The 26,290-nt window shown below is 34.8% G+C and overlaps 1 protein-coding gene across 1 annotated transcript; it reads left to right on the forward strand.

Annotated features, from left to right (window-relative positions):
• Positions 1-19,477: 19,477 nt before the first annotated feature.
• Positions 19,478-20,080, forward strand: LOC147396597 (uncharacterized). The gene has a single exon (XM_086450148.1). The coding sequence runs from the start codon at positions 19,478-19,480 to the stop codon at positions 20,078-20,080; it is 603 nt and encodes a 200-aa protein (XP_086306274.1).
• Positions 20,081-26,290: the final 6,210 nt, after the last annotated feature.

A 26,290-nucleotide genomic window follows, 5' to 3' on the forward strand; every position in this document is an offset into this window, starting at 1 on the left:
TTTTATTATTATAATTGATGAGTTGTGATGATCGATCTTGTGTCTAATGAGGTGATTTATTGTTAATTAGGGCCTTATTGAAAGAGACTTATCATTAAAATCGTACCAATAAGACAAATGCGAACACAAAAGAAATGAGGAAATTCTCATCTTAAAGTAAAACTGACTTGATCTATGTAACACCCTGAATTTTCAATTTGTATCTCGAGAAAAAAATAAATAGTTAAAATTTTGAGAAAATCTTGAAAGTGGGACTCAGGGTAAAATTGGAGAATTTAGTTCTGGTCATATTTTTATGAAATTTGACCTCACCATTGGATTTGAAATGATCGAAAAACATAGTTTAGCCTGTAAAAACGCTCAAGTGCGAGTCCGAATAGAAAAGTTACCAAATCCTCAATTACCGAGTCGGACCAGGCTAAAATAGTGACTTTTTGTTAGAAAACGAATTATTAATATTTGATCATACTATTGGGTTCGTAACAAAAAATTATTAAACATGGACTATTTATTTTTCATTTTTGGAGATCAGGAAGTCGAATTATCGTCAAAAACGAAAATGACATCAAGTTTAGGGGTCACCTCAGGTCAAAAATGTAATTTTTTGTTAGAGATAAAATTTGTATAAATTGACTACACCATTAGATCCGGAACGAAAAATTAGCCGAAATAGAGTATTCATTTGTCAATTTTGGAGTCCGAATGGTCAAGTTATCGTCAATCAAAACAATTGACAAAATATCGAATTCGTCCCAAATTTTCTATAAATAAATTTTTTAATTTTTTTTATGACTTCATCTTCCCCAACTCGTCCATACAGCCACAACAAATAAAACGAAAAATTTATTTTTTTTCTCCGACCTTCTATCTTAGATCCTTCGCAAACGGCTCGCCGTCGACCACCGCCGCAGAAGGGAAAAAGATCCGTAGCTTCGACATCTATAAAACCCACCCAAGATCCATTCATTTCATCTTCTTTTTCACCCGATATCGTTGAAAATCAGCCGTACGTATATACGGAGATTTCGTAACTTCGACCTTGGATTTCATCTATTTCGGGGTCAAACCGTCCTCCGCCGCAGAAGGGAGAAGGGACGAGCACATCGAGATCTTCGAAACCACCGGGCCGATTTTGAAAATCAGTCGCTTCGAAATTCGGTCTGTCTCTATTTCTTCACCAATCGCCTCGATTTTCGTGCATACGCTTCGATCCTTTTGCCTAGACATAGTAATGAGCTTTCAATTTCTATTAGTAATCATAGATTGTGAAAATTGCATTTAAGAATTTATCAAATTTTTTTTGATGTATTTCCAAAATATAGAATTCTTTTGTTATTTCAAAAATTCACGCCAGAAAATGCATGTTTGATATGTTTAATTGTATTTTTAACAAATTATACGTGGGTAGGGTATTTTAACGAGTTATTCCTATCAATTGGGTCTTGTGCACTGCTTGGACCCCGTTTTGATATAAAATTTGTATTTTTTTTCAATATTATTGATAAAAATAAATTCTATAGTTGGAAAATGTAATTTAATATTCAATGAACTCATATTGAGTTGATGAATATCAGAAAATGGATATTTTATTGAAGAGATTGAAAACTGTAAAAAAAGAAAAAAAGGTATGAAACGGTAAAATGTCAAAGTCACACCCGAGGGGTGATGTCTACATTTTATGTTATTGTGTTGTGTGTATGTTGATGAACAGATATCCAGGGATAATATTGTTGGTTACATGTTTATTTAAATTTCTGTTAGTGCGAGGCACTGTTTACATTTCCGTTATGTTATTTATTTTAGGCCGGGTGGCCACACTTGCATGGCAGGAAACTGGATATCTATTCTCAACCTTGTGTTGTTAATTTCTCTTTTGTTTTCAAATGAAAGTAATATATATATATAGCTATTTTGTGAGCTGTTAAAGAGTCTCTGAATGCTTGAAGGGATAGTGTGCCATATCATCCGGAGTGGTGTACTATCATGGGATGTACGGTAGGGACCACCAAGCTTATACGTGTTATGGGATGCATATGAGAGTGAAGTCACAACTGGAATCCGGGATATTCCTCTCTATCTTTACCAGTGAACTTGTAATGTAAATGTGGTCGTATACGAATAATTTGTATATTTAGGAATCACATGTACGCCTGATAGGCATAGACGAAAATGATTAGTCAGTGATCACTAACAATCTATAGTAGTCGAACGTTCTGACACATCTAAAAGAAACCCATTGCTTACGGTCACGTCAAACGGCTAGCCTGAGCTGGATAAATGGTCAACCAAGCGTGGTAAGTGCAGCGACCGGCCACAAAATCAGGAACTAAAAGTCAGAGAAGAATTATAACATCATGTCCCGACTGGGAGCGATCTAGTCGTGAATCCCAACTCTCTAATTTCAATACTCCACTATTGTGTATTATGTATATGTTGTCTTATTTTGATATATAAAATGAAATGCATGTTTAATGTTTTCATTTGATCAATTAGATTCGTATATAAAGAAAATGCTATAGTAAGTACTATTGATTGATATAATGTCAGCTTTAAAATGTTTAGTTGCTCATCCCTGGCTATACGTACCAGTTAATTGTAGTTTTCTTCTGTAAAACTTTGTTTATTTTAAAATGATTCAGTATGTTTATTCGTTCATGTTAGGAAATGTTATTGGCAGAAATTGTTGCTTCCTTACTGGGTAACCATTGTTACTCACCCTTTCCTTCTCCATTTTTTTTAGTTTCAGATCCGAAGCTTTGGCGAGGTAAGTGTAGAAAACGAGTGAGAATCATCTGGTGGATCAGATAGACAGCCAGATTTCGTTATTTGGTGAGTATTGGGATTATACCCCTAGTTGTATCGATTTGTCCAAGAGTATTATAGATTTTGTCCTGAACGTTAGGACTTTTGTTAGAGTGAGGAGTTTTGTAAAATCTTGTATATTAATTCCTTCTTCAGCACTCTGATCTATCGTTCGATATTAGATGTATATAGGCTTCCGTTAGTTATTATATTATGTATGTATATGCAGGATTGTATGTCATTTATCAGGTGCAGGTTGAAGGCCTTGGAATGCTAACATAAACAGAGGAGACCATGTTGAAATTTCGAGGTGCCACCTCGTACCTCGAGATCTGACATGGGGATTTGTGTTAGCGTTTGGCGGGGCGTCATAATCTAGGACTCTACTTTTTTAGACATGTTCTTCTACTCCTTTCTTCTACTTCTTGAATGCTTGTTGATCTTCTGATTCAGTAAGCATCCGATGATCCCAAGCGGTAGCTATGTGTTCCACCAAGTGCACAGTCAGCTCCTTAATGGGATGTCGATTCCTCGGGAGTATTGTGATCCATAAAGGGAATCCTATCTGTCTTGGTATCATCCTTGGACATTAAAAATATGTATTTAGCAGTCTGGTGAGCGTTACATGATCAGATCCCTTTGAAGCAAGCACGGTGCCTTCATTAATTCTTGATCCTAATTTATCCCAATTTATATCTTATGCACTCAAATTTAAGAGCCAGTCCCTCCAATCTTTCACGGATGTAAAATCCACCAATGTTTCTTTTCCTACAAATTTTTCCCATTTACTTTTCTTGATTTGAGGGAATTCTGCAATGCGAAGTTGGATACATAACCATAGATAAAAGTAAATGTGGACTTCCTCGAAATCTTGCCCCTTCTGGTGCATTCTCATTTGATAATCCCTCAAAAGCCTCGGTGAGTATTGTGGGAACTGGGTTAGCCTTATTTTTAAGTTGTCCGGTAATATATGCGAAAAAGCCCAACAATCGATGACCCGTCCTAAATGAAATCGAGAAATATGTTGACAATACCCCTAGACATAAAGTAAAGTCTCTAACCTTCCTGTGAGGTTCTAGAGTGAAATCCCTAGGATTTTCGTGTTTAGGAGTTTGATGTACTTCAAGAAGTCTTCGCATGTTCAGTAAACTGTGATCTGTGAATCCTCTTGCTTTTTTAGGCTTAACCCCTAATCCTTTCGAGAGTTCTTTTGTGAATTTGGATTTCGATGGAAGACGAATCATTTGACTCAATGTGCTTATTCCCATAATATTACAATAATCTTCATGAGTTAGACAAAGTGTAACTGAACCAAAACAGAATACGTGGTAGTTCGGATCCTAGAAATTGGCCGCGGCACATAAAAGGTTCCAGTTGATAGTCACTGACTTGAGAGAGAATACGCTTTGAAGTCCATATGCACCAAAATTGTACTTCTCGACAGTAGTGAATGTGTTTAAGGCTCGATCCATCAACAATCGTACATCATCATGAGCCATCTAACCAAAAGAAACTAACTCCTATTACTGACATATTAAAAACAAGCCGCATCTATATTTTGATATGATCTTTAATGTGATTCAACCATTTTGATTTAAAAGAAAGGTCCGATCCATTGAATAGAATTGGTTGGAAAAAGAAGCTCAGTTATCACATTTGGACCGATTCTACCCAATGGATCTACAAAATGATATATCACCTTATTGACATTTTATTAAACCAATTAACTTGATTGGCTCATATATTGATTTGAAAGATCAACTTACCAATCGAGCCAATGGGTTTGAAAGCGATTAGTCAACACAACTTCTCAATTACATTTATTGGGTTAGACCGATGTTGCGGGTTCAATTTGAGCGGTGTGGATCGGCTCACCAACTTATCTTTTGATTAGATTAAAGAAAAGCAACTTGGAATCACTTATGGTCAATTCGAGTCGTGGCCTAATAAGACTGCACCTAAGTTCTAGGCTTACTATATGATTGACGCTAGGTTTAGTTTGATATACCCGAAGGTACTGTACTGAAGTTGTAGAGTTCACGGGCGTCCCCCGTATCCCGAAGGATCAGGTTAGCTTAGATCCGGCCACTAGGTTTATAAGAATATGACATGATGTAAATATGAGTATGCATGCTCGTGAGTGTGTGTAAAGGGACAAAAACCGCCTATGACGTTTTTTAGAAAATATCCAACCATACAAATCAAATATATCCAATCATCAATCCAATCAATAGAGATAAACAATTGAACATACCTAATCATATGCAAAGGAAAGAAAAGACAAAATCTAAGAGTTTCTTTGAGTCAATTGAGTTGACTCAAGAAAAAAAAAGTTAACCTAAGGATAGTCTTGGATCGGGTCAAGTTTGACCTTAAATGTCCCCAGTGGGTCCGATTATGTATCTTAGGAATTTTAAAAAAATAGGGAGTCGCCATCTAGTTTAGGTCTAGGAACCAAAATTAACTCCAAATGAATATGGGTCGGTCCACGAATCAGAGAGATGGGTAAGGGGTAAGGTTATGGGTTTCGAAAAGTGTTAGGCATTGAACCCGCCCGATCGAGATGATCGATCTCTACAATGATCCAAAACTAACCTATGATCAACAGGATAAGACTAGGGTCAAGACCATGGTATAATCATCATCATCAATTTATGTCGGGTTTGTCAAACGAATCTTATGGTTAAGATAATTACATAGATTCTCGAATTTTGTATAAAAAGAATCCCACGATTTAATAAGGCTTACGTGGCATCAAAACTTAATTGATCAATTCGGTCACATTTTGAATAATATGAAATTGATTCTTAATGCCACGTATACAAAATTAGTGGATTGGCTCATTAACGACATTTTATTAAAGAAATTCGATTTTGAATCGTTATGTGAATTAGATTAGTGAGTTAACCCACACATTTCTGATCAAAGAAATTCAATTTTTTAAATTGTCATGTGTATTACAATCAGTGAGTCGACTCGTTGATTTTTTTTTAGAAAATCGCTTTTAAATTTTTCATGTACACAAAATCAGTGAGTTGACTCACGTGCCTATTTCATAGAAAACTTCGATTTTAAATTTCCAATATATACAAAATCAATGAGTTGGCTCACATATCCATTTTATAGAGAAAAAAATTGATTCAAATTTCTAATGTACCTAAAATCAGTGAGTCAACTCACAATTTTGATTAAGGAAATTTTGATTTTTCAAAACGTCATGTGCGCAAAAATCATTGATTTAACTCATATATCCATTTTATAGAAAAAAATCAATTAAAATTTCTAATGTACCCAAAATTAGTGAGTCGACTCACAATTTTGATCAAGGAAATTTTATTTTTCAAACTCGTCACGTGCGCCAAAATCATTAAATTAACTCACATATCTATTTTATAGAAAACAAATCGATTCAAATTTCTAATGTACCCAAAATCAGTTAGTAGACTCAATAATTTTGATGAAGGAAATTTTAATTTTTCAAAATCATCACGTGAGCCAAAATCATTGAATTAACTCACATATCCATTTTATAGAAAACAAATCGATTCAAATTTCTAAAGTAACCAAAATCAGTGAGTCAACTCAACAATTTTGATCAAGGTAATCTTGATTTTTCAAAATCGTCACGTGTGCCAAAATCATTGATTTAACTCACATATCCATTTTATAGAAAATAAAAATCGATTCAAATTTCTAATGTACCAAAAATCAGTGAGTAGACTCAATAATTTTGATGAAGGAAATTTTGATTTTCTAAAATTACCACGTATATCAAACTCAATGAATTAGCCTATACATTTCGCAAAATCAACGAATTAATCCATTAATATTATAAAATGAGGAAATCGATCCGATAATATTAATAATCAATTGGTTGATCCATCAATATTTCAGAAACTTTAAAAATTGTCATTAGTGCCACGTACACCTCAAAAATTGACGAATCCATTCAGATACATAAAAAATTATAAAATCAAGAATAAATAAATAAAATAAAAAATTAAATGAAAAAAGAAAAATTACTTTTGTCGAATGATTTCGGATGCTTGGATTCCTTCAATAAAAAACTCGAAATAACTTATGAGTAGTGTCGTGATCTTGCGAATTTGACATGTGAATTTTTCTCCAAAATTTATTTTTTATTTTTTATTTTTAGTTGTTTGAATGGTTGATAAAAAGGATATAGTGAACATAAAGAAAATAGAGAGAGTGAAAGAAAGAAAATGGTTGGGGGGTATCTTTTATTCTTGATTTTTTTTTAAGAAGGCGAAAAAATGTTAATGGAAGAAGATGATTGTTGCAGTTTTTTTTCTTCTTTTTAAAATGGGAAAGAAGAAGGAGTGAGGTTATCGTCCAACGTGGAAGAGAGGAGTTGAGGACGTTAATGGAGAAGAAGGTGTAACTTTTTTTTTAGAAGGAAGAAGAAGGTTGTAGGTTTAATGGTGGAAAAAATGTTGCTATTTTTTTAAAGGGTAGCCTAAAAAATGTTTTTTCTTCTATTCAATGGTTCCCTTGATCCTCTATTATGATGGTTCTACCATTAAACATGAGAGAGGGAGAGATGGTGGAAGACATGGGTAGTTATGAGAAGTTGGAGAGAGGGAGATAGAGGACATGGGGAAGAGAGAGTTGGAGAAGAAAATGTGTGTCCACGTTTTTTTCTTTTTCTCTTATTTTATTTTTTATTTTTTTATTTGTGGAGAATGGGGGGTGGTGATCCCACGCTACTCGCTTAATGATTTCTCATAAACCATTAAATTGATTGGTCGGTTGGAACTCGATTTTAATTCAATCGGATTTGAATTTGGATTTTAATTTGATCGAGTGGATTTTTTTTTTGGTTGATTGATTTAATTTGGAATTTGATTGGTCGATTTTAGCTTTGAATTTGGTTGATCAATTTTAATTGGTCGATTGGATTTTAATTTCAATGTTAAATGATGGATTGGATTTTGATTTAAAAGTTTGACGGATTTTAATTTTCACTTTGCTTAATCGATTGGATTTTAATTTGACTTCTATTTGATTATGATTTGATTTTGAATTTTTTTAATTTGATTTTGAATTTCAATTTGATTTTAAAATTTGATTGGTTGATTCAATTTTAATTTAATTTTGATTGGTTGATCAATTTGACTGATTCAAATGATTTTCAACTTGATTTTCAACTTGATTTTGAATTGAATTTCGATTGGTTTTGGTCGATATTTTAATTTGATATTTAAGTTTGATGTTTAAATTTTGATTTTGATTTTGTATTTTAATTGGTTTCTTAATTAAATTTTAGTTTAATTTTTATTTTATATTTTAATTGAAATTTAATTTGATTTTCGATTTTAAATTGTTGTTAAATTTTGAATTTTTATTTGATTTTGATTAAATTTTAGTTTAATTTTCAATTTGAATTTTATTTTGATTTTTGGTTAAAATTTGATTTAAATTTTAAATTCGTTCCTATGGTTGAATTTTAATTTGATTTTCAATTTGAATTTTATTTTCCTAGAGATCAAGGTCTTTATGTTAGAGTTGGATATTGAGGGGCATTTTGGTCATTTTTATGAATTTTTATGATTTTTCTTGAATTTTTCTGTTTTCATCGATTTGGGTCCCGTTAGACTCGAAATCACATTCTGAGTACAATGGAGGTACTTTCGAGATTTTTCGTAGGTCTGAAATTTATGAGGGGTATTTTCATCATTTTGATGATTTTTTTGTAGATTTCTCTGTTTTCATTGATTTGGGTCCCGTTAGACTCGAAATCGCATTCTGAGTGCAATGGAAGTACTTTCGAGATTTTTCGTAGGTCCGAATTTATGAAGGTTATTTTCATCATTTTGGTGATTTTTACGATTTTTTTTTGAATTTTAGCTTGAAGTTTCTTTCAGTCACTATGTGAGTATTTATAAGTTCCAAAGTTATATTTTCTTAGTATAACAAAGTCTCTAAGTTGTCGAACTGTGTAGCAAACCTAAGCGTACGTGCTTGCTAAATTAGGTGTAAGGTGTAGCAATCCTAAGTGTGCGTAAATTTCTATGGCGAGTCGTGACGAGTAGGGGGATTAAAGACTAGAAATAGAAGGAATCAAGAAGTACTCACAAGCCTTCAAGTTCTTTTATGCTCATCATTAGGAATCCACAACAGTCGGGTGACGAATTGTCGAATTGGGCAGATGCAAAAATGGGGTGTCTACAATGGGGCACTTCTAAAATGCCTAAATTCAGAAGAGTCGGAGTTAGTAATGGTAGAGATACATGAAGGAATATGCGGGAATCACTCAGGAGGTCGATCATTAATTCAAGGGTATTTCTAGCCGAGGATGCAAGAAGATTGCAAAATGTACATTAGATCGTGTGATAAATACCAAAGATATGATCGTTTGAATCTTCAACCCTCAGACGAGCTCCATCCGATGGTAGCTCCCTGGCCGTTCACAATCTGGGGGATGGATATCGTTGGACCTCTACCTCTAGGGAGAGGGGATAAGATTTTCATATTAGTGACAACGGACTACTTCACGAAATGGATAGAAGCCATACCACTCACTCGGATAAGGGAGGAAGACGTTATCAAATTTATGTGAGAGCACATCATAACGCACTTCAAGATCCCATATGCAGTAATCTTAGATAACGACAGGAAATTGAGTGTTTTCATATTGTAAAACGTATGGGATACATTCACTCCAGTAGTCGCCGAGGTACCCATAAGAGAACGGATAGGCAAAAGCTTCCAACAAAACAATATTGGATAACTTGAAGACAAGATTAATCGACCATAAGGGAGGATGGGTGGAAGAATTACACAGCATATTGTAGGCATACCGAACGATACCCAGACGGGCCACGCGATTAACACCATTCGCATTAGCATATGAAACTAAGGTCATCATCCCTACTGAGGTACAAGTCCCCACAACAATAATACAAGTTGTTGAGACAAACATAAATGAGGAGTTAATAGCATAGAACCTCAATTAGTTAAATGAAACTCGAAAGCGAGTAATGAAAAGGCTTGGCTAGTATCAACAACAATTAAAAAGATTCTATGATTGAAAAATACGAAAGAAAGCGTTCAAGGTCAGAGATATGGTGATACGAAAGGTATTCTCCAATACACGAGAGCTCAATATGTGGGGAAGCTCGAAGCTAACTAGGAAGGGTTATACATCGTACATATAATAAGAGAAGTAAGAATGTATTACCTAAAAATTATACCAGGAGATGTAATCACGGCACCATAGAATGCCTTCAACCTCAAGAAGTATTATCAATAAAAAATTCTTTCTCTCTTAGATATGCTGCATTCCATTATTTATTAAAGTCTTGGACTATTTTGAATCCAAGCCCAATTTGGGATTTTCGTCGATTAATATTAAAGTCTTATGCTAAGTGAAAGCCTTGGCTTATTATTGGAGCCGACCCCAACTGAAGAGTTGGTATAACGTAAAATCTTGGCTTGTCATTGGAGTCGAGCCCAACTAAGGAGTTGGTATAGCATAAAGCCTTGGCTCTTCATAGGAGCTAAGCCCAACTAAAGAATTAGTTTATCAAAAGGCCTTAGACTGACATTGGGGGTCAAGCCTGATCTGAGACTTCAATCGGTTATTATAGTATTTATCTAAGCCTTGGCCTATTGTGAAAGTCGAGCCTAACCATTGGGGGTTGGTTTAATGAAAGCCGTGGTCCCGTCATGGGAGCCGAGCTTGATCTGGGGTTCAATCCATAATTCAATCGTATATCTAAGTATTGGGTCGTTTTGAGATCCAAGCCCGATCTGGGACTTTGGTTGGTTATTCTATTAATTGTCAACCTTAGATCGTTTTGATGTCCAAGCCCGATCTACAAGTTTGCTCGATTATTATGTTATCAAAGTCTTGGATCGTTTCGAGACCCCAGCCCGATCTAGAACTTCGATTGATCAAATTTAATTACCACTTATTTATGTTCGGAGTAGATTTTCAGTCAATTCATCGGATTTAATCATACAATCGAGTAATCGTTCCTTAGGTGAACCCAATTCATTCTACTATAGGGCTTGAGGAAGTTGCCTTGAGAAACTAAAGAGAAAAGGAAAATTGTCTTTCATTAATAAAGTTGAAACCATTACAAGACAATTACACGCGTTTTGTTTAAATAGCATTGAGAGAGGGATAGGCATTTGTAGACACCCCATTTTTGCATTCATCTGATTAGTCAACTCGTCAATCTGATTGCGACGGTTCCCAATGATGGATGAATATTCCAATTTTTTTATTTGTTGCTAGATATGTTTTAAAAATTCGGATGAGGTATCTCAAGCAAAAAAAACTTTATAAATCACGATAAGCTAGGAAAATATGACCCAAAACATAGAAATCATCATTCTTGAAATAAAAAGAAGGTTTATGAGAAAAATCACTAAAATGAATAAATTACCAAAATACCCCTAACATCAAAACATCCTTAGACTCTACATTATATTTAGAAAAACCTTTTCGAACACATAAAATAGTACATTAAAACCAAATAAACTGTTTCACCAATTTTTACCAAATTTGACAAAATTATGAAAATACCCCTCATAGAGTCATGACCATTTCACTCTAAAAACCCATAAGTGACACAAATTAATAATCCCATTGAATTCCTTACGAAAAATTGATTTCAAAACCTCTTAAAACATTGAAAAACGACCTCTAAATGCAAAAGCCCTCTTTGAGGGTAAAACAATAATTTTCCAAACCTAAAAATTTAAAATTTTGAAATTAATAATTAAAATATTAATTAATATAAAATAAAATCTTAATAAATTAGATTAAATTTTTATACAAATAAAATCAATCAATCAAGCCCACGGGCCAAATTTTAAGTGGTAGCCCACTTGTTCAAATGGAGCCCACCTGAGATTTATTAAAAGACCCCTCCATCTGGGGGCTCAAAGAATTAAAAATAGAATTAGGGGAGTTCTCCAAAAAACTTAAAAAATATTCTTTCATTGTACGTAAGAATTAAAACCCTAATTCCCAACCCTAATTCAAAACCCAAATTAAATCCTAATTCACCTTATCTAAAAGAAACCTAGTCAAACTAAAAATCTCCTAAAAACTTTATAAATAGGAGCCTCCACAACCCAATCTTATAGGTCAAGAGAAGTACTAGGAAAAAGAGGTCAGAAACACCTCCCAACCTTCCCAAAACCTTAAATCTGAAACCCCAACTCCCTACCTAACATCCAAATCTCAGTTTTTGCTCAAAAAAACCCAGAAACCCTCCAAAAAATATCCAAAAAAATACAAAAATACTCAGATATAAGAGAAGGATACCTCGTCCTAGAAATCAGAAGCGGATCCAGTGACGAATAAAAAGTAAAAAAACTTACACGATGATGCTTTTCACCAGCTCTGAGGGAACTAGTTGTTGCAATCAACCAGGTAATTTTTTTATTTTTTAGTTCTGTTTAGCAATGCAATTTTTTTTAGGAAAAAGTAAAGATTGGCGTTTGCCGAGAGAGGTTGGTGCTTAACACCTTTCAACCCCGTAGCATGATCCCCAGACCCGTTCTATTTGTAGATCAATGTTTTTATCTATTTATAGTCAATATTCGGTTCCTAGACCATAATAACTAGGTGGCAACTCCCAAACTCCAAAGAAGCGGATCCGCAACCCGAGGATTGAGGACGCTTTCAGTATCATCGAAAGCACCTTTAGTACCCTTGGAGGCCTTAGCAAGGTTTGTAGGGATAGATGCGTCCTTTAGAGCCAGCTAAACTTACTTTAGCTTGGCTTAAAGCTTATTATAAGCTTTCTCCTATGCCGATTATGAGGCATTGAGCTGGGCCTGAATGAGAACGAGTTGGTCCCCTAACACTTTTTCTTTCTTTACTTCCTTGACCTCGAGTAGTCCCTTAGGTAAATCGATCTCTCCCTCCGTTGAAACAAGATCCCTTCTCACTTGTTTTAGCTTGGATCTCATGGCATCCAAGTTTTCCTAGCTCTTCAATGTGTTGGATGAGGCCGCATCCCTCTCGCTTTGTAACTTTTTTGGGATCGCCTCAGCGTTGTCGAGATCGGTAAGTGCCGCATCCCTAAACTGACTGAGTTTGGCCACACCGTGTTGAACCTAAAAAGATAACAAAGGTTAAAACTCAACAGGTAAACTCTAAAAGGAAGTCAACATAATCAAGAAGGCTCACCGTAACCAAAGCTCGAAACATGTCACAGAAAAATCGAGCTGGATCATCGCAAAATACTTATTAGTGATCGCCCTATCTTTCGAAAGACACGACGTCTCAAATATTGCCCTTGCAATCTGAAAGTTAAATAGTACGGAATCTTGTTTTGTGACTTGTCAACTGGCCACGAATGGAGAAGTAACCCAGGGGGTACCTAGGAGGTCGATTTCCCCTAGGCCTTGACCCAGTGGTGGAAGTCAAAGCCTGGGATGGATCGACATGGGCCGAAGGTGGAATGATATAAACATAGTTGGAGTTGGGACTCAGGTGAACTCGGTGGGCCCAGATTTGGAAGGCTAGGGGTCGGTACCCCTCCTCAGCTTCTTGAAGAGAGGCTGCACATTCTCTTCCTTTCCCTCCACCTCAAGGTGAGGGGAAGGCGGAACTTCCACCACCTCATCGTTGAAGGCGTCGAAGTTGATAAAGGGTGCTGGTCGGTTGGATCGGAGGGACATGTCTTCATCGTCAATAAATCGATGAGTAGAGCTTGATCGCCTCACTTGATCACCCTCTATGTGAGAATTAGTGAGCAAGAGAAACTCGATGACTCGATGATACAACTCCGAGTTGGAGAGTAGGTGTGTGATGACTACCGAGTTGCCGATGCCCTTCTATTTGCTCGAACTTGCAATTATGAGAAGGGAAAAGTTAAACCTCAAAAACAGAATGAAGATTTGTAAAAGTTGAATGGAGAAAACTCATCGAATCTGTTGGATGAGTTGAATGCGAGAGGGAGAAGCTTATCCTTAGTTGCGCTCTCCCACCGACTAGTCAATTTTATCGGTAACAAAAACCATTCCTTGTCTGAGTCAAAAAGCTCAAACAAGGACGGCTTCTCTTCCTCTTGGTTAAATAAAAACACCCTTATTTTTTAAGCCACCTCTTCAAAGAAAATTAAGCCTTTATGTTGAGGAGCCCGAGTTGAAGACATTCTCACAACCGAGTATTCATTTGCTTTATGGCATAGATTAAGTAGTAAAAATTACTGCACATTTGGCCTGGAGCACTCTGGTAAAAGTTTAAGACTTCCCGAGTTAGCTTAATTAGAGGAACTTGGAGGCCAACTTTAAACTGCCCCTAGTATACCACCATGGTACCTTGGGAAAAGCTTTGAGAAGGTAAGGGCTCATCTATGAAAGATGCGCCCACATCATCAGGGATATCATAAGTACCCTTGATCTTAGCTAGTGGAGGGTATGTGGGGGAATAAGTCTTCCCCCTAGCCATAAAAGAAGAAGAGGAAAAAAAATGATAAAAGTTTTGAGAAGAAGGATATGGTCTTGTTCTCTAACCTCGTGGTCGAAGGAAAACATTGGAAGTGGGAACTTTGTTAAAGTAAACACGCTGGTGCTGAGCTAGTGAGAACATGAAGGCAAGAACGTAGAGAGCTAATGGAGAAGAGTAGAAAGTGAAAAGTAAAAAATGAAAAACGAGAAGGAAGGGGTTATTTATAGGCCTCAAGAGCCTTGAGATGCACAACAAATGAAAGGCCTAGATGCACTTGAAAAACCAGGCAATAATAGTAAGACGACACATTGATTGGCATAAGGAATGAGGCAAGAAATACAAATGAGAGTGCGAAACCGACTAATGGCGAAACACCACGTGTGTACAACCCATAAATGCGTCGTAGAGCAGAGCAATAGATAGCGTGTATTATGAAGGAAATCATTCAGAGTGCCGCCTTGGAAGTTCAAACGGTTGGACTCCAAATTTAATGCTATTAATGGGAATCTATCGATTAGCCACACAACAAGAAATTGCAATATGTCCACCATTAATTATATTGTCTTGGGGTGTCGGATCAAGATCCAAAACGTCGGGAGGGAGTATTGTTGAGGATATTTCTTGAATAAGCGAAACGTGGCAATCTTAAGGAATTTTAGCTGAAAATCGAACTACATGATGACCTAACCGATTATCCAACTTAACAATAAATAGGTTTTCCAGGTTTCGAAGGTGTAGAGCTTAGAACAAATCTCATGAAATAAGAAATATGTAACTACTTTCACGAAAATCAAGGCAAATCTCTAAATAGGTGTAACCACTCAGACAAGGATCATGGAGAAAATCCAAGAAAATTTAAGGGCAAAAAATCCTATAAATATAAGGGCAAATCACGCCACAAAGGTATGCAATTCTCTCTATGAAAATAGTCTACACTACTTGTGCTAGAAATTCTAACTTGGGCATCAGAGTGGCTTTATTGTAGGTTCTCCCAGGAGAACAGAAAAATGAGAAAACTTTTATCGGTAAGGATTACAAGGTAGAGAAATTTTTTGCATCTACAGTCTTCCATAAGGTTTATATGGTCATAGAACCAGTGAACTTCATTCAATGTTTTCAAGCACACTAGATCTCACTCTGTTGCTCCCTCCATTGCAGAATTAGAAAATGATAAAAATGTTCAAACTAAATAAGATGGGAATATGTTCTAAACATCATTAAACTCAATGAGATAATTTAGAAGTGAACATATGAGAAAAAAAGGGCAAGAATAAATAGTGTGTATAAAAGGAAAAAAATCATAATTAATATTTTAGTTATCCCTCGTGATTCTTCACAATTTCAAACAACTTTTTTTATACAGGTAAATGCTTGATTAGTAGTTAGTGCCATGTAATATGCTTAGTGTTAAACATAAAAAGTATGGGTTTAAGAAGGTTTGGACTTAGGACATGAGAACAACTCTCCAAACTTCTTACCACTTAGCTAAGTTGCACTTCTTACAATTTCAAACCTCTTAAACAAAAATAAATAAACAAATAATACTACTATTTAGAAGTTTAATATAATAAAATAATCAGGAAGCATAGATTGAGCAACAAATTAAAATCTGAATTATAATCCACAATATTCATTTGGATCTATAATGAGAACCAACAAAATGGAAGTCCACAGATAAATATAGAAAAAAAGTGCAATTACCTTAGGGTCTAATATTAGAACAAGAAAATCAAGGAAGTATATATTGTTAGTTACATGAGAAAAAAGGTAGCTCATTGATACACTTAACAACTTACAACTTGTAGGCAAATTGTCCTTTGAGGTAGAAAAACATCTACTGCAATATAAAAAATACGGTCCATATTTGCACATCTTTGAAAGAAGTTTTGATTAGTAGAGAGTAAATAACACGAGTATTCAACATAGAAATATTCGAACTCCCAAAAATCATCATTTCAGCAACTAAATTGTCTTCATTTGCAGACAAAACTAATATTAGACTTGGATTGATGATATATTCCAATTTATCTCGAATGTAATTGTAGGCATCAAATTTTTATGAAGATCCTTACAAATTTTGTAAATCAAAATAAAGTCCTTAAAATCCATAAATAGGCCCCCACATTCAAATTGGCCCATTGATTGGAACGTCTTTCTTATAATTTGGTCTTTTGCAGATAAAGCCCATGATCTAAAGAAGGTCAAGTGATCTACATATTAAGTATTGAACCCTACACCCAAATAAATGAGTTTGTCCCAACAACAATCCATAAAATCTTTAAAATTGGATTTGGATGAGTTTAACCTTTAAATAAACCAATCAAAGCTCTTTAAGTAGGGGAATAATTGGAAAGCTAAATGATCCTTAAGTCTATAAATACCAAAGCCTCCCTCAGTTGGAAAGGAGGGGGACTAGGATCACTTTCTCTCAAAAGAAAAAACAAAGCTCTCAAGCCCCCTCGAGAGAAAAAGCAAAGCCCTTCAAGAGAAACTTGGATTTTGATTCAAGGGAAGACCAAAATCAAAAGATCTTCAGAAGCTAATAAATCCTTCTCAGCCAATAAATTGTAAAGTTCGGAGAGAAGAAAATCTACATAAACCTTTATAAAGATCAAGTTCAAAATCCCTTCTTTAGAAGTCAAGAAATTCTTCTAAACTGATAAAGCACAAAGCCTAGAAAAAAGAAAATCTATAGAAAATCAAATACAAACCAAGCCATAGTCAAAACAACATTCTCAGTCGATAAAGCACGAAGTCCGAAAAGAAGAAAATCTACAAAAGCCTTTAAAGAAAATCAAGCACAAGCAAAGCCACCTCCAAAGCAACCTTTTCAGCTGATCACACACAAAGCCCAAAGAGAAGAAAGCTACACACGTCATCTTAACTTTGTACTTGACTATTAATTAGAGGAAGATACAAAGATCTATATTTTTATATTATCAAAATCAATATAAAATTATTTGCAATCTTGTTTCATGAATCCCGAGTTAAATTTGGTAAAATTTGTTATCCACAATACTTAAACAACCCTATGATTATACAATCATCAAAACTAAAGAATCCAATATAAAGTCTTAGTTTGGTTTTGTGTCAAAATATCAATTTCTTAAGATTGAATTAGATATCGATTTAACAAATTCAGACGAAAAAAAAAAAATATTCACTCAGAATGCATGGTCGTATGAATTAAGAACACTTTTATGAGGCCAAGGATAGTTTGGGCATTCCAAGCCATGTTCCATCTCATTAGCAAATACTATTGTTGCAAAATTCATAATCCCATAAACGTCTACTCAAATGAGTGCTAACGCTCTCAAGGACTTTAGACCAGCAAGTCCACCTTCATATTAACCCTTCTTGAAGATAAGAGAAGACAATACAAGAGCAGACTGAATATTAAAATACAGTTACTCTCAGCAAATGACAATGAAACACTTGTCTTAGAACACTAAATGAAATAAAACTAAATAACCTAGTCACATAAAACTTAACCACATTTAACTCGATAACACCAATGTCAACTTAATGCTTAACTAAGGCCATATCCAATCTTCAAGCATACCCACCAAACAATCCAAACTTGACTATGGAAGCAAAATAGAGTCACATACAATATAAGAAAATTGACCTATAATGACAATATTTAGCGGCGAAAATGCTAAAAGTTCGCTATAGTTTGGAATCACCGACGGTAACTTATGTAGTTGTCGCAATAGAGCTTTTTAAAATAAGAATTTTCTTTATTTTTAATAAGAGTGTAATATATAAAAGTTGGGATGCCAATAGCCACTCTTTAAAAAAACCCACTTCTTCCCAATCTAATAGAAGAAAAATGAATTGTTCTCTTTTCCTCTCTTCGATCTGGTTTGATTCTCGAATTGCTCACTTTCTCTCTCTCTCTCTCTCTCTCTCTCTCTCTCTCTCTCTCTTTCTCTCTTCGATCTGGTTTGATTCTCGAATTCCCCTATATTCATTTCTCCTTAAATAAACAAACTCGCACTTTCTCTCAACTCCATCTATTCAAGTTGGATCTATAACACTGTTCATCAGGTTTGTTTATTTTTTTCCCACTCTTGAACTATTCTAGGGTTTGTGCTCTCAGTCTCACTCAATGATTTTGGTTTTTTATTTGTTATTTATTTTTTACTGAACTCTCTCTCTCTCTCTCTTTCTCTGTATAATCTTCAGTGACTTTAGTTTTAATTTTTTATCTAATATCGAAACTTTGATCAGGTTTGATAGTATAGTTTGATTTTATTTTTTGGTTCGATTTAAATCAAAACCCTAGTTCTATAATGTTTATTCAATTTTACAATGTAGCGATTGATCCCTAAACCATAGATTTCATTTTCTAGGTTTTTAATATCGAGACGAAATTGACTCAGTTAAGCTTTCGCACCAACATGTAGGTTTTTTAGGATTTTGTTGATTGAGATTAGGATATTTTAGCTCTGATCTCAACCACGTTTTGACAGATTTTAGGCGAGTTTATCGTTTAATTTATGTTTAAAAGACTTAGACTTAGGGTTTTTTAGAATTAAATCATATTTTCAGTTCAATCATTTGTTTTAGTCGGTCTTGACTCTTACTTGTCTCTTTCTCGCTTTAGTTCGAGTTTTTTGTGAAGATTCCCAATTGGATTAACCAAGTAAGTAATTCGTTTGATTTAGACTAATTTTATTTTTATTTATGAACTTGTTTTACTCAGTTTGATAACCTTCGAAATAACTTGAGAAGAAAGGATCTATCGCGTTCTTCCTACTTGAATTTTATTTGATTGCTTTGAAGTATCCTGATTGCAAATTACCAAAGAATTGGAAGAAGAAGAACATTTTTTTTCAATTTACCACATTAGAAAGATCTTTTGTTGTGTCATATTTTGGATGTTATGCATATTGTAAAGAATATCTTTTCTTGTACTAACTAGAAATTCTCATATAATAATATGGTAGTGTTAGAGTTGAGAGAAAATCAAGGAAGATTTGTTTCTATTTGGTTAGGAGGTTTCCTTGTTTGACGAACACGGTTATAAGGTTTCCTATCGCTTAGGAAACACGGTTAGGTTCTTATTTCTTAGGAAACTTAATTGTAATATATATATATATATATATTACAATTAATAAGAACATCTCCTTTGTAATCTAAATTTGCTACATGGTATCAGAGCAGGTTTTTGAATCCGTTCACTCTTGGTGATTTGCTTATTTTTTTCTTGTTGAGATTATTTTTTATTCAACAATGGCGGACTCAGATGGAAATCCTAGTTGGAGATTGTCATCTGTGTTATTGAATGGTCCCAAGTACATTCTATGGTCCAGAGCTATGTCCTTGTTCTTGGGCGGCAAGAAAAAACTTGGGTATATCAACGAAAAAATCGCTCGTTCGACTACCACAAATCCAATGCTTGAAGAATGGATCTGCAATGATCAACTTGTGAAATCGTGGCTTCTCAACTCAATGCAGCCACAAATAGTAGAGATCTTCACTTTCTTAGATTCTGCAAAACAATTGTGGGACTCTGTGGCGGAGCTGTATGGCAATCAAAATAATGCAACCAGCATTTTTGAATTAAATGGTGAAATCGCTACTGAAGATCAAAACGAAAAAACCTTTATAGAACATCTGGGGCATTTAAAAAAATTGTGGGACGAGTTAGAGATGTATCGTCCTCATACTGTTGATGCTAAGACTCTCTTGAAGAGGGCTGAAGAAGATAAGATTTTATCCTTACTTAGTAGTCTCAAACCTGATAATGAGAATCTTAGAAGTAATATTCTCATGAATGCAACTCTTCCTTCCTTGTCTAGTGTAAGATATATTATTCAGCGAGAAGAAACTTGAAAAAAAGTTATGACTAATGAATCAAATTCTCATACTAATAAAGGTAAAGCAAGTGCTCTCTTTGTTGGAAAAGATGACAAGAAGAAATTTTTTAATAAAAAGGAGAAAGATAATCGACACAAGCCTAAGTGAGATACCTATCATTGTGATCATTGTGAAAAAATAGATCATACCAAGGATTGTGTTTGGCAGCTTCATCCTCATCTTCGTCAAACTTTTGACAAAAGTATTGATAAAATAGAGTGAGCAGCAGTCGCTAATACCTCTATCTCATTAAATCATCTTACTCGCCTTCTACAACAACTCAATAAGAATCTCTTCTCTGAATCTGATCCCTTTTCTAATACTCATTGAAAGCGCCCTTGATACGCGGGGTGCGCGGATCCGCTTTTGACCCTTAAGGTTTGGGAGTCGCCACCTAGTTATTACAGTCTAGGAACCGAATATAGACTCTAAACCGATAAATCAACTAATCTACTACAAAAATATGGATCCGGGGATCATGTTACGGGGTTGGAAGGTGTTAGGCACCAACCCCGCCCGGCCAATGCCGATCTCTACTTATCCCAAATAAAACTACATTGCTAACAAAGAGACCTAGCTAAAAAAAATAAAAGAATTTTACCTTCGAACGCAACAATTCTATTCCCTCAGATCTGATAAAATCGCTCTTTGTACCGTATTCCTTGCTTCGTTCTATCTCCGGATCTGATTTCTAATCTCCGAGGTAAGGTATCTCTTTCTTGGATCTGGATTCTTTGAATTTATTATGGATTTTGGGGTGTTTTTTAAGGGTTTCTAAGTTTTTTTCAAGCTAAAATCGAAATATGTGTGTTAGGTAAGGAGTTGGGACTTCAAAATTAAGGTTTATGGGAGGCTAGGGAAGCTTTTTGACCTACTTCTCTTAGGGTTTTTTATTTGATACGAAAATAGGGTGTGCAGGCCCCTATTTATAGATTTTTTAAGGGTTGATTTAGATAGAATTAGTATTTAATTATAATTCTTTTAGTTAGAGTTGTATTTTAGTTAGAATTATTTTAGGTAGAGTTGTATTTTAATTAGAATTATTTTAGGTAGAGTTATATTTTAGTTAGGATTGTTTTAAATAGAATTATTATTTAATTAGAATTCTATTAGGGTTTTGACTTTTGGTCTTATTTGATTGACTTTAAGATTTTGACTTTAGTCTTAATTGATTGACTTTAATTTTGACTTTAGTCTTATTTGATTGACTTTAATTTTTTGACTTTAGTCTTACTTGACTGACTTTAATTTTTTTTTGAGAACCCCCCACTATTATATCTTTAATTCTTTGGACCCCCAAATGGAGGGGTCCTTGAAGAAATATCTTGACAACCCTCAACAATTTTGCCTAGAGTCTGATTGATCAAGTTTTTTAGTTTAAAATTTTAAATTAATTTTACTAATGTTTCACTTTAATTATTTAATATTTTATTTATTAATTTTGAAATTTTTAATTATAAAAATTGTGAAATTATCATTTTGCCCTCGGAGAGGACTTTTTACGTTTCAAGGCGATTTTTGATGTTCTAGGATGTTTTAGAATCGGATTTTCGTAGGAAATTCAATGGGAATGTTGGTTTTTGTCATTTATAAAAAAATTTGTGTGAAATGGTCGTGAACTTTATGAGGGGTATTTTCGTAATTTTGTTGAATTTTGTGAAAATTGGTGAAATGGTTTATTTGGTTTTGATTTGTTATTTTATGTGTTTGAATGGGTTTTCCTAAGCATAACGTAGGCTCTAGGGATGTTTTAAGCTTAGAGTTATTTTGATAATTTGATCATTTTTTTAGTGAATTTTATCGTGAAGCTTCTTTTTGGTCTGCAAGATGATGATTTCTATGTTTCTGGGGTCGTATTTTCCTAGCGTAGCGTGGTTTCTAAGGTTTTATCATTTCGAGATACCTCATTTGGATTTCTGAAACATATCTGGTAACAAAATAAAGTAATGGAATAAACATCCATCATTGGGAATCGTTGCGATCGGGTTGACGAGGTGATTAATCAGGCGAGTGCAAAAATAGGGTGTCTACACTCATGCGTCAAGTAACCTTCATGCCTTTCTTACTTCTTCTCATAATAATGTTTGGATCATTGATTCTGGGGTCACTGATCACATGGCCAATGACTCACGATTTTTACATGATTTTACCCCAAGTTTTGACAATTAGACAGTTTCCATAGCTAATGGAACCATAGTGCATTTTCAAGGCGCTGGGAAAATAATTTTTTTCTCTGGCTCACCCAACTTTAAATCCCTTCTTGTGCCATCATTTCCTGCCCAATTGTTGTCAGTTGGGAAGATAACTAACTCACTAAACTGTGATGTCATTTTTTCTCCTACAACTGTTATTTTTCAAGATCGAGTGTCGAGAAAGAAGATTGGTGAAGGAGTCTATTTAAATGGTCTCTATCAGCTTAAACCTATCAATAAAGCCTGCCATACTAGTGATATGTTCGAAAATTGCTTATTTCATCAATGGCTTGGACATCCATCTAACCGTATTTCATCATCTTTATTTTCTTTTTTTTTTCTATTAAATCTAGTACTTATGATGTTTGTCAGTTTACAAAGCAAACTCGTTTGCCATTTTTTATTTCTGAGTCAGTTACTACTGAACCTTTTGAGTTGATTCATTCTGACTTGTAGGGCCCTACCCCAATCACTTCTTATGATGGTTACAAATATTTTGTGTTATTTATTGATGATAAGTCTTGTGCCACTTGGATATATCTCTTAAAATCTCAAGATGAGGTATGCTCTGTTTTTCAAGGTTTTCATAGTATGGTGACTACTTAATTTAATGTGAAAATTAAAATTTTCGCTTTAACAATGGGTCTGAATTTACAAAAGATCAATTGCCTATTTTTGTTCACAGCCACGACATTATTCATTAGACTAGCTATGTGGGTACCCCACAACAGAATGGGGTTGCAGAGAGAAAAAATCGACATATTTTGAAAACTACAAGAGCTTTAATGTTTTAGATGACTGTTTTGAAGCCATATTGGTCTCAGGGGGTGTTAACAACAACTTATCTCATTAATAGGCTTCCTAGTCGCATTTTAGGCTTCAAATCTCCTTTGGAGATCTTGTTGACTCGTAAGCCAGCCACCTCCCACTTGCAAATTTTTGGATGTGTATGTTATATCCATCACCAGGCTACTAATCATGACAAGTTTGATGCTTAGATAGTCAAGTGTGTATTTGTTGGATACTCTTTCACACAGAAGGGTACAAATGTTATGATCCGATTGCTAGGAAGTTAGTGATTTCTCGTGATGTGCATTTTAATGAAGCTGAATCTTATTTTCAACTTGAGTATGGGAATCGGTCCTAGGGGGAGTATTTGGCAGATTTGGTACCACTTCCAAGCATTAGCTCCGTCAATGAGATTAATAACATAGAATAACATGATCCTATGGTGACTAATCCTCCTGACTCAGCCCCTACTGAAGTTGCAGTCATTGATCCGATCCCATCCACTAAAGTAGTTCATAGGGAAACTCGTCCTCCTGGAAAATTGAAGGACTATCTTACTTATCATACTATGGCCTATCCTATACAGGACCGTGTAACTTATGATTATGTAACTTAGTCTTATTTAGCCTTTTTGAATGCTATATCAAGTTATGAAAAGCCTAAAATTTTTCAAGAAGCTAATCTTGAATTGGTATGGAAACATGCCATGAAAGAGGAGCTCTAAGCATTGGATGAGAACAAAACTTGGTCTGTGGTATCATTACTTCCTAAGAAGAAAACTGTAGGATGTCATTGGGTTTACAAGATAAAGTACAACAGTGATGGCATTCTTGAATGACATAAGGCCAAGTTGATTCCAAGAGGGTTTACCCAAACTTATGGAGAAGATTACAAAGATACATCGCGCCAGTCATAAAAATGAATACCTTCAAAGTTTTATTGTCACTAGCTATGAATAATGATTGGAAATTATTCCAGTTAGATATTAAAAAATCATTTTTGCATGAAGACTTAGAAGAAGAAGTGTATATCAGTATTCTGCCTAGACACCCTCAAGAATCTTGTGTAGGATTGGTTTGCAAGTTACACAAGGCCACCTACGGCTTCAAACAATCACCTCGAGCATGGTACACCAAGCTCAATCACGTGCTTGAAAGCAGTGGGCTCTTACGAAGTGGCGCCAATTCTTCATTGTTTATCAAAAGGACTACTTTCGGAACTACCAATAGTTCTAGTCTATGTTGATGACATAGTAATTATAGGTGATGATCAAACAGAAATCTCAAGACTTAAGGTTGTTCTTTATAAACGATTTGCTATTAAGGATTTGGGAATTCTAAAGTTTTTTCTTTGTTTAGAGATTACTTATTCAAAAAAAGGTATATTTATTAATCAAAGAAAATATGTGCTGGACTTGTTACATGTGACAGGAAAAATGGATGTAAAACCTGCAATCACTCCTACTGAGAGTGTAGGAAAAACTGACTTGGATGGTGAATTGTTGTCTGATTTTGGTCGATTCCAACGATTAGTAGGAAGGTTGATTTATCTTACAATTACTTGCCTTGATATTTCCTATGCAGTTAGCTTGGTTAGGCGTTTTATGCATGTGCCTAGAACTAATCACATGAATGCAGTTACAAGAATTTTGCAGTACTTGAAGGGATCTCCTGGAAGAGGAATATGGATGAAAAAGATTGGTCATAGTTATATTACAGCCTACATTGATGCAAATTGGGCAGGATGTCCGATTGATCGACGGTATACAACCGAATACTGCACATTTGTTGGAGGTAATTTGGTAACCTGGAAAAGTAAGAAGCAGAGTGTTGTTGCACACTCGAGTACTGAAGTAGAGTATAGAGCCATGGCAGCGACTACTAGTGAAATTGTTTGGCTCCATGCATTGTTATAGGATATGAGTTTCGAGTCCTCCCAACTGTCAGAAATGTTTTGGGATAATCAGGCTGCAATTTATATTGCTTCTAACCCAGTGTTCCATGAGCGAACAAAACACATCGAAGTTGATTGTCACTATGTTCGAGAAAAAGTTCAAGCTAACACTATATGTACTTCTTTTGTTCGAAGTCATCAACAACTAGCTAACTTTTTTACCAATGGGCTTCCAACTGCTTCATTTCAAGATATGATTGACAAGTTGGGCGTTCTTGATATCTTCGCACCAACTTGAGGGGGAGTATTGGAGTTGAGAGAAAATCAAGGAAAATTTGTTTCTATTCGGTTAGGAGGTTTCCTTGTTTGATGAACATGGTTATAAGGTTTCCTATCTCTTAGGAAACACGGTTAGGTTCTTATCTCTTAGGAATCCTAATTGTAATATATATATATATATATAAAACTCATGGCTGTATTCTAAATTTGTAACAAAAGAGAAAAACAATGAATAAGAACATCTCCTCTCTTTTCTCCCGTGCACGTAGGCTGTATTGTTGAAGCACGTCATTTTTATACCTATCTTGCATATCAAACAGGTACTGATATAAAGTTAACTATGTCAAATAAGGAAAGACAATGGCTGATCAAAAAACAAAGAGACAATTAGTTATCTAGTTTTTCTCACTGACACTACCCCACTAGAGTGTTCCCAAGTTTCATTGTTATACGAAATTCTGAGAATGCATAGTATTAAACCTTCTATCTTTTTAAACCACCTTAACCATCCTATGTTGTAGATTGATTTCAAATGCAAATGTGTGAAAGTTGAAATTTTTATCTCAAGATATATTTTATGATTTAGACTTCTATAATTGGGTACAGGTTGTTTTTCTCTCAAAATCTAAAACATTTTATTATGTTGAAACAAAGATTTTGTGTTTCACCTCTCCTAGCCTAGTAGTAGTACCCATGCTTATCTTCTGTTCATTATAGGGAGTAGCATCTGCTCTGAGTGTGATATATCCCGCTTTAAAACTTTTTCTGTTGTGGCAAGTTCAAGCAAAAAATTGCAAATCATTCTTAACTTTGACCTCTTTGCCGGTGCTTTATTGGTATTTGCCAATAACCATTCTAATGTTTTTTTTGTTTTTGTTTTTTTTAATTTTAAATTTTTGAATGGATTTCTTGTTTAACTTTGAATATAGGCAACATTGGGAATGTGTCACTTGTCCTGATTGCAGTTTTACGTCGAGACAAATCCAACCCTTTTGGTGACTAGAGAAATGTAGCAAAGATGGGACCGCATATA

This window comes from Akebia trifoliata, chromosome 8 (genome assembly GCF_017979445.1).
Source record: "Akebia trifoliata isolate Shusen 1 chromosome 8, ASM1797944v1, whole genome shotgun sequence".
In the NCBI taxonomy this organism is placed as follows: Eukaryota; Viridiplantae; Streptophyta; class Magnoliopsida; order Ranunculales; family Lardizabalaceae; genus Akebia; species Akebia trifoliata.

Coding starts and splice junctions, on each gene's coding strand:
- LOC147396597 (XM_086450148.1), top strand. CDS start 19,478: ATGGCGGACTCAGATGGAAATCCTAGTTGGAGATTGTCATCTGTGTTA.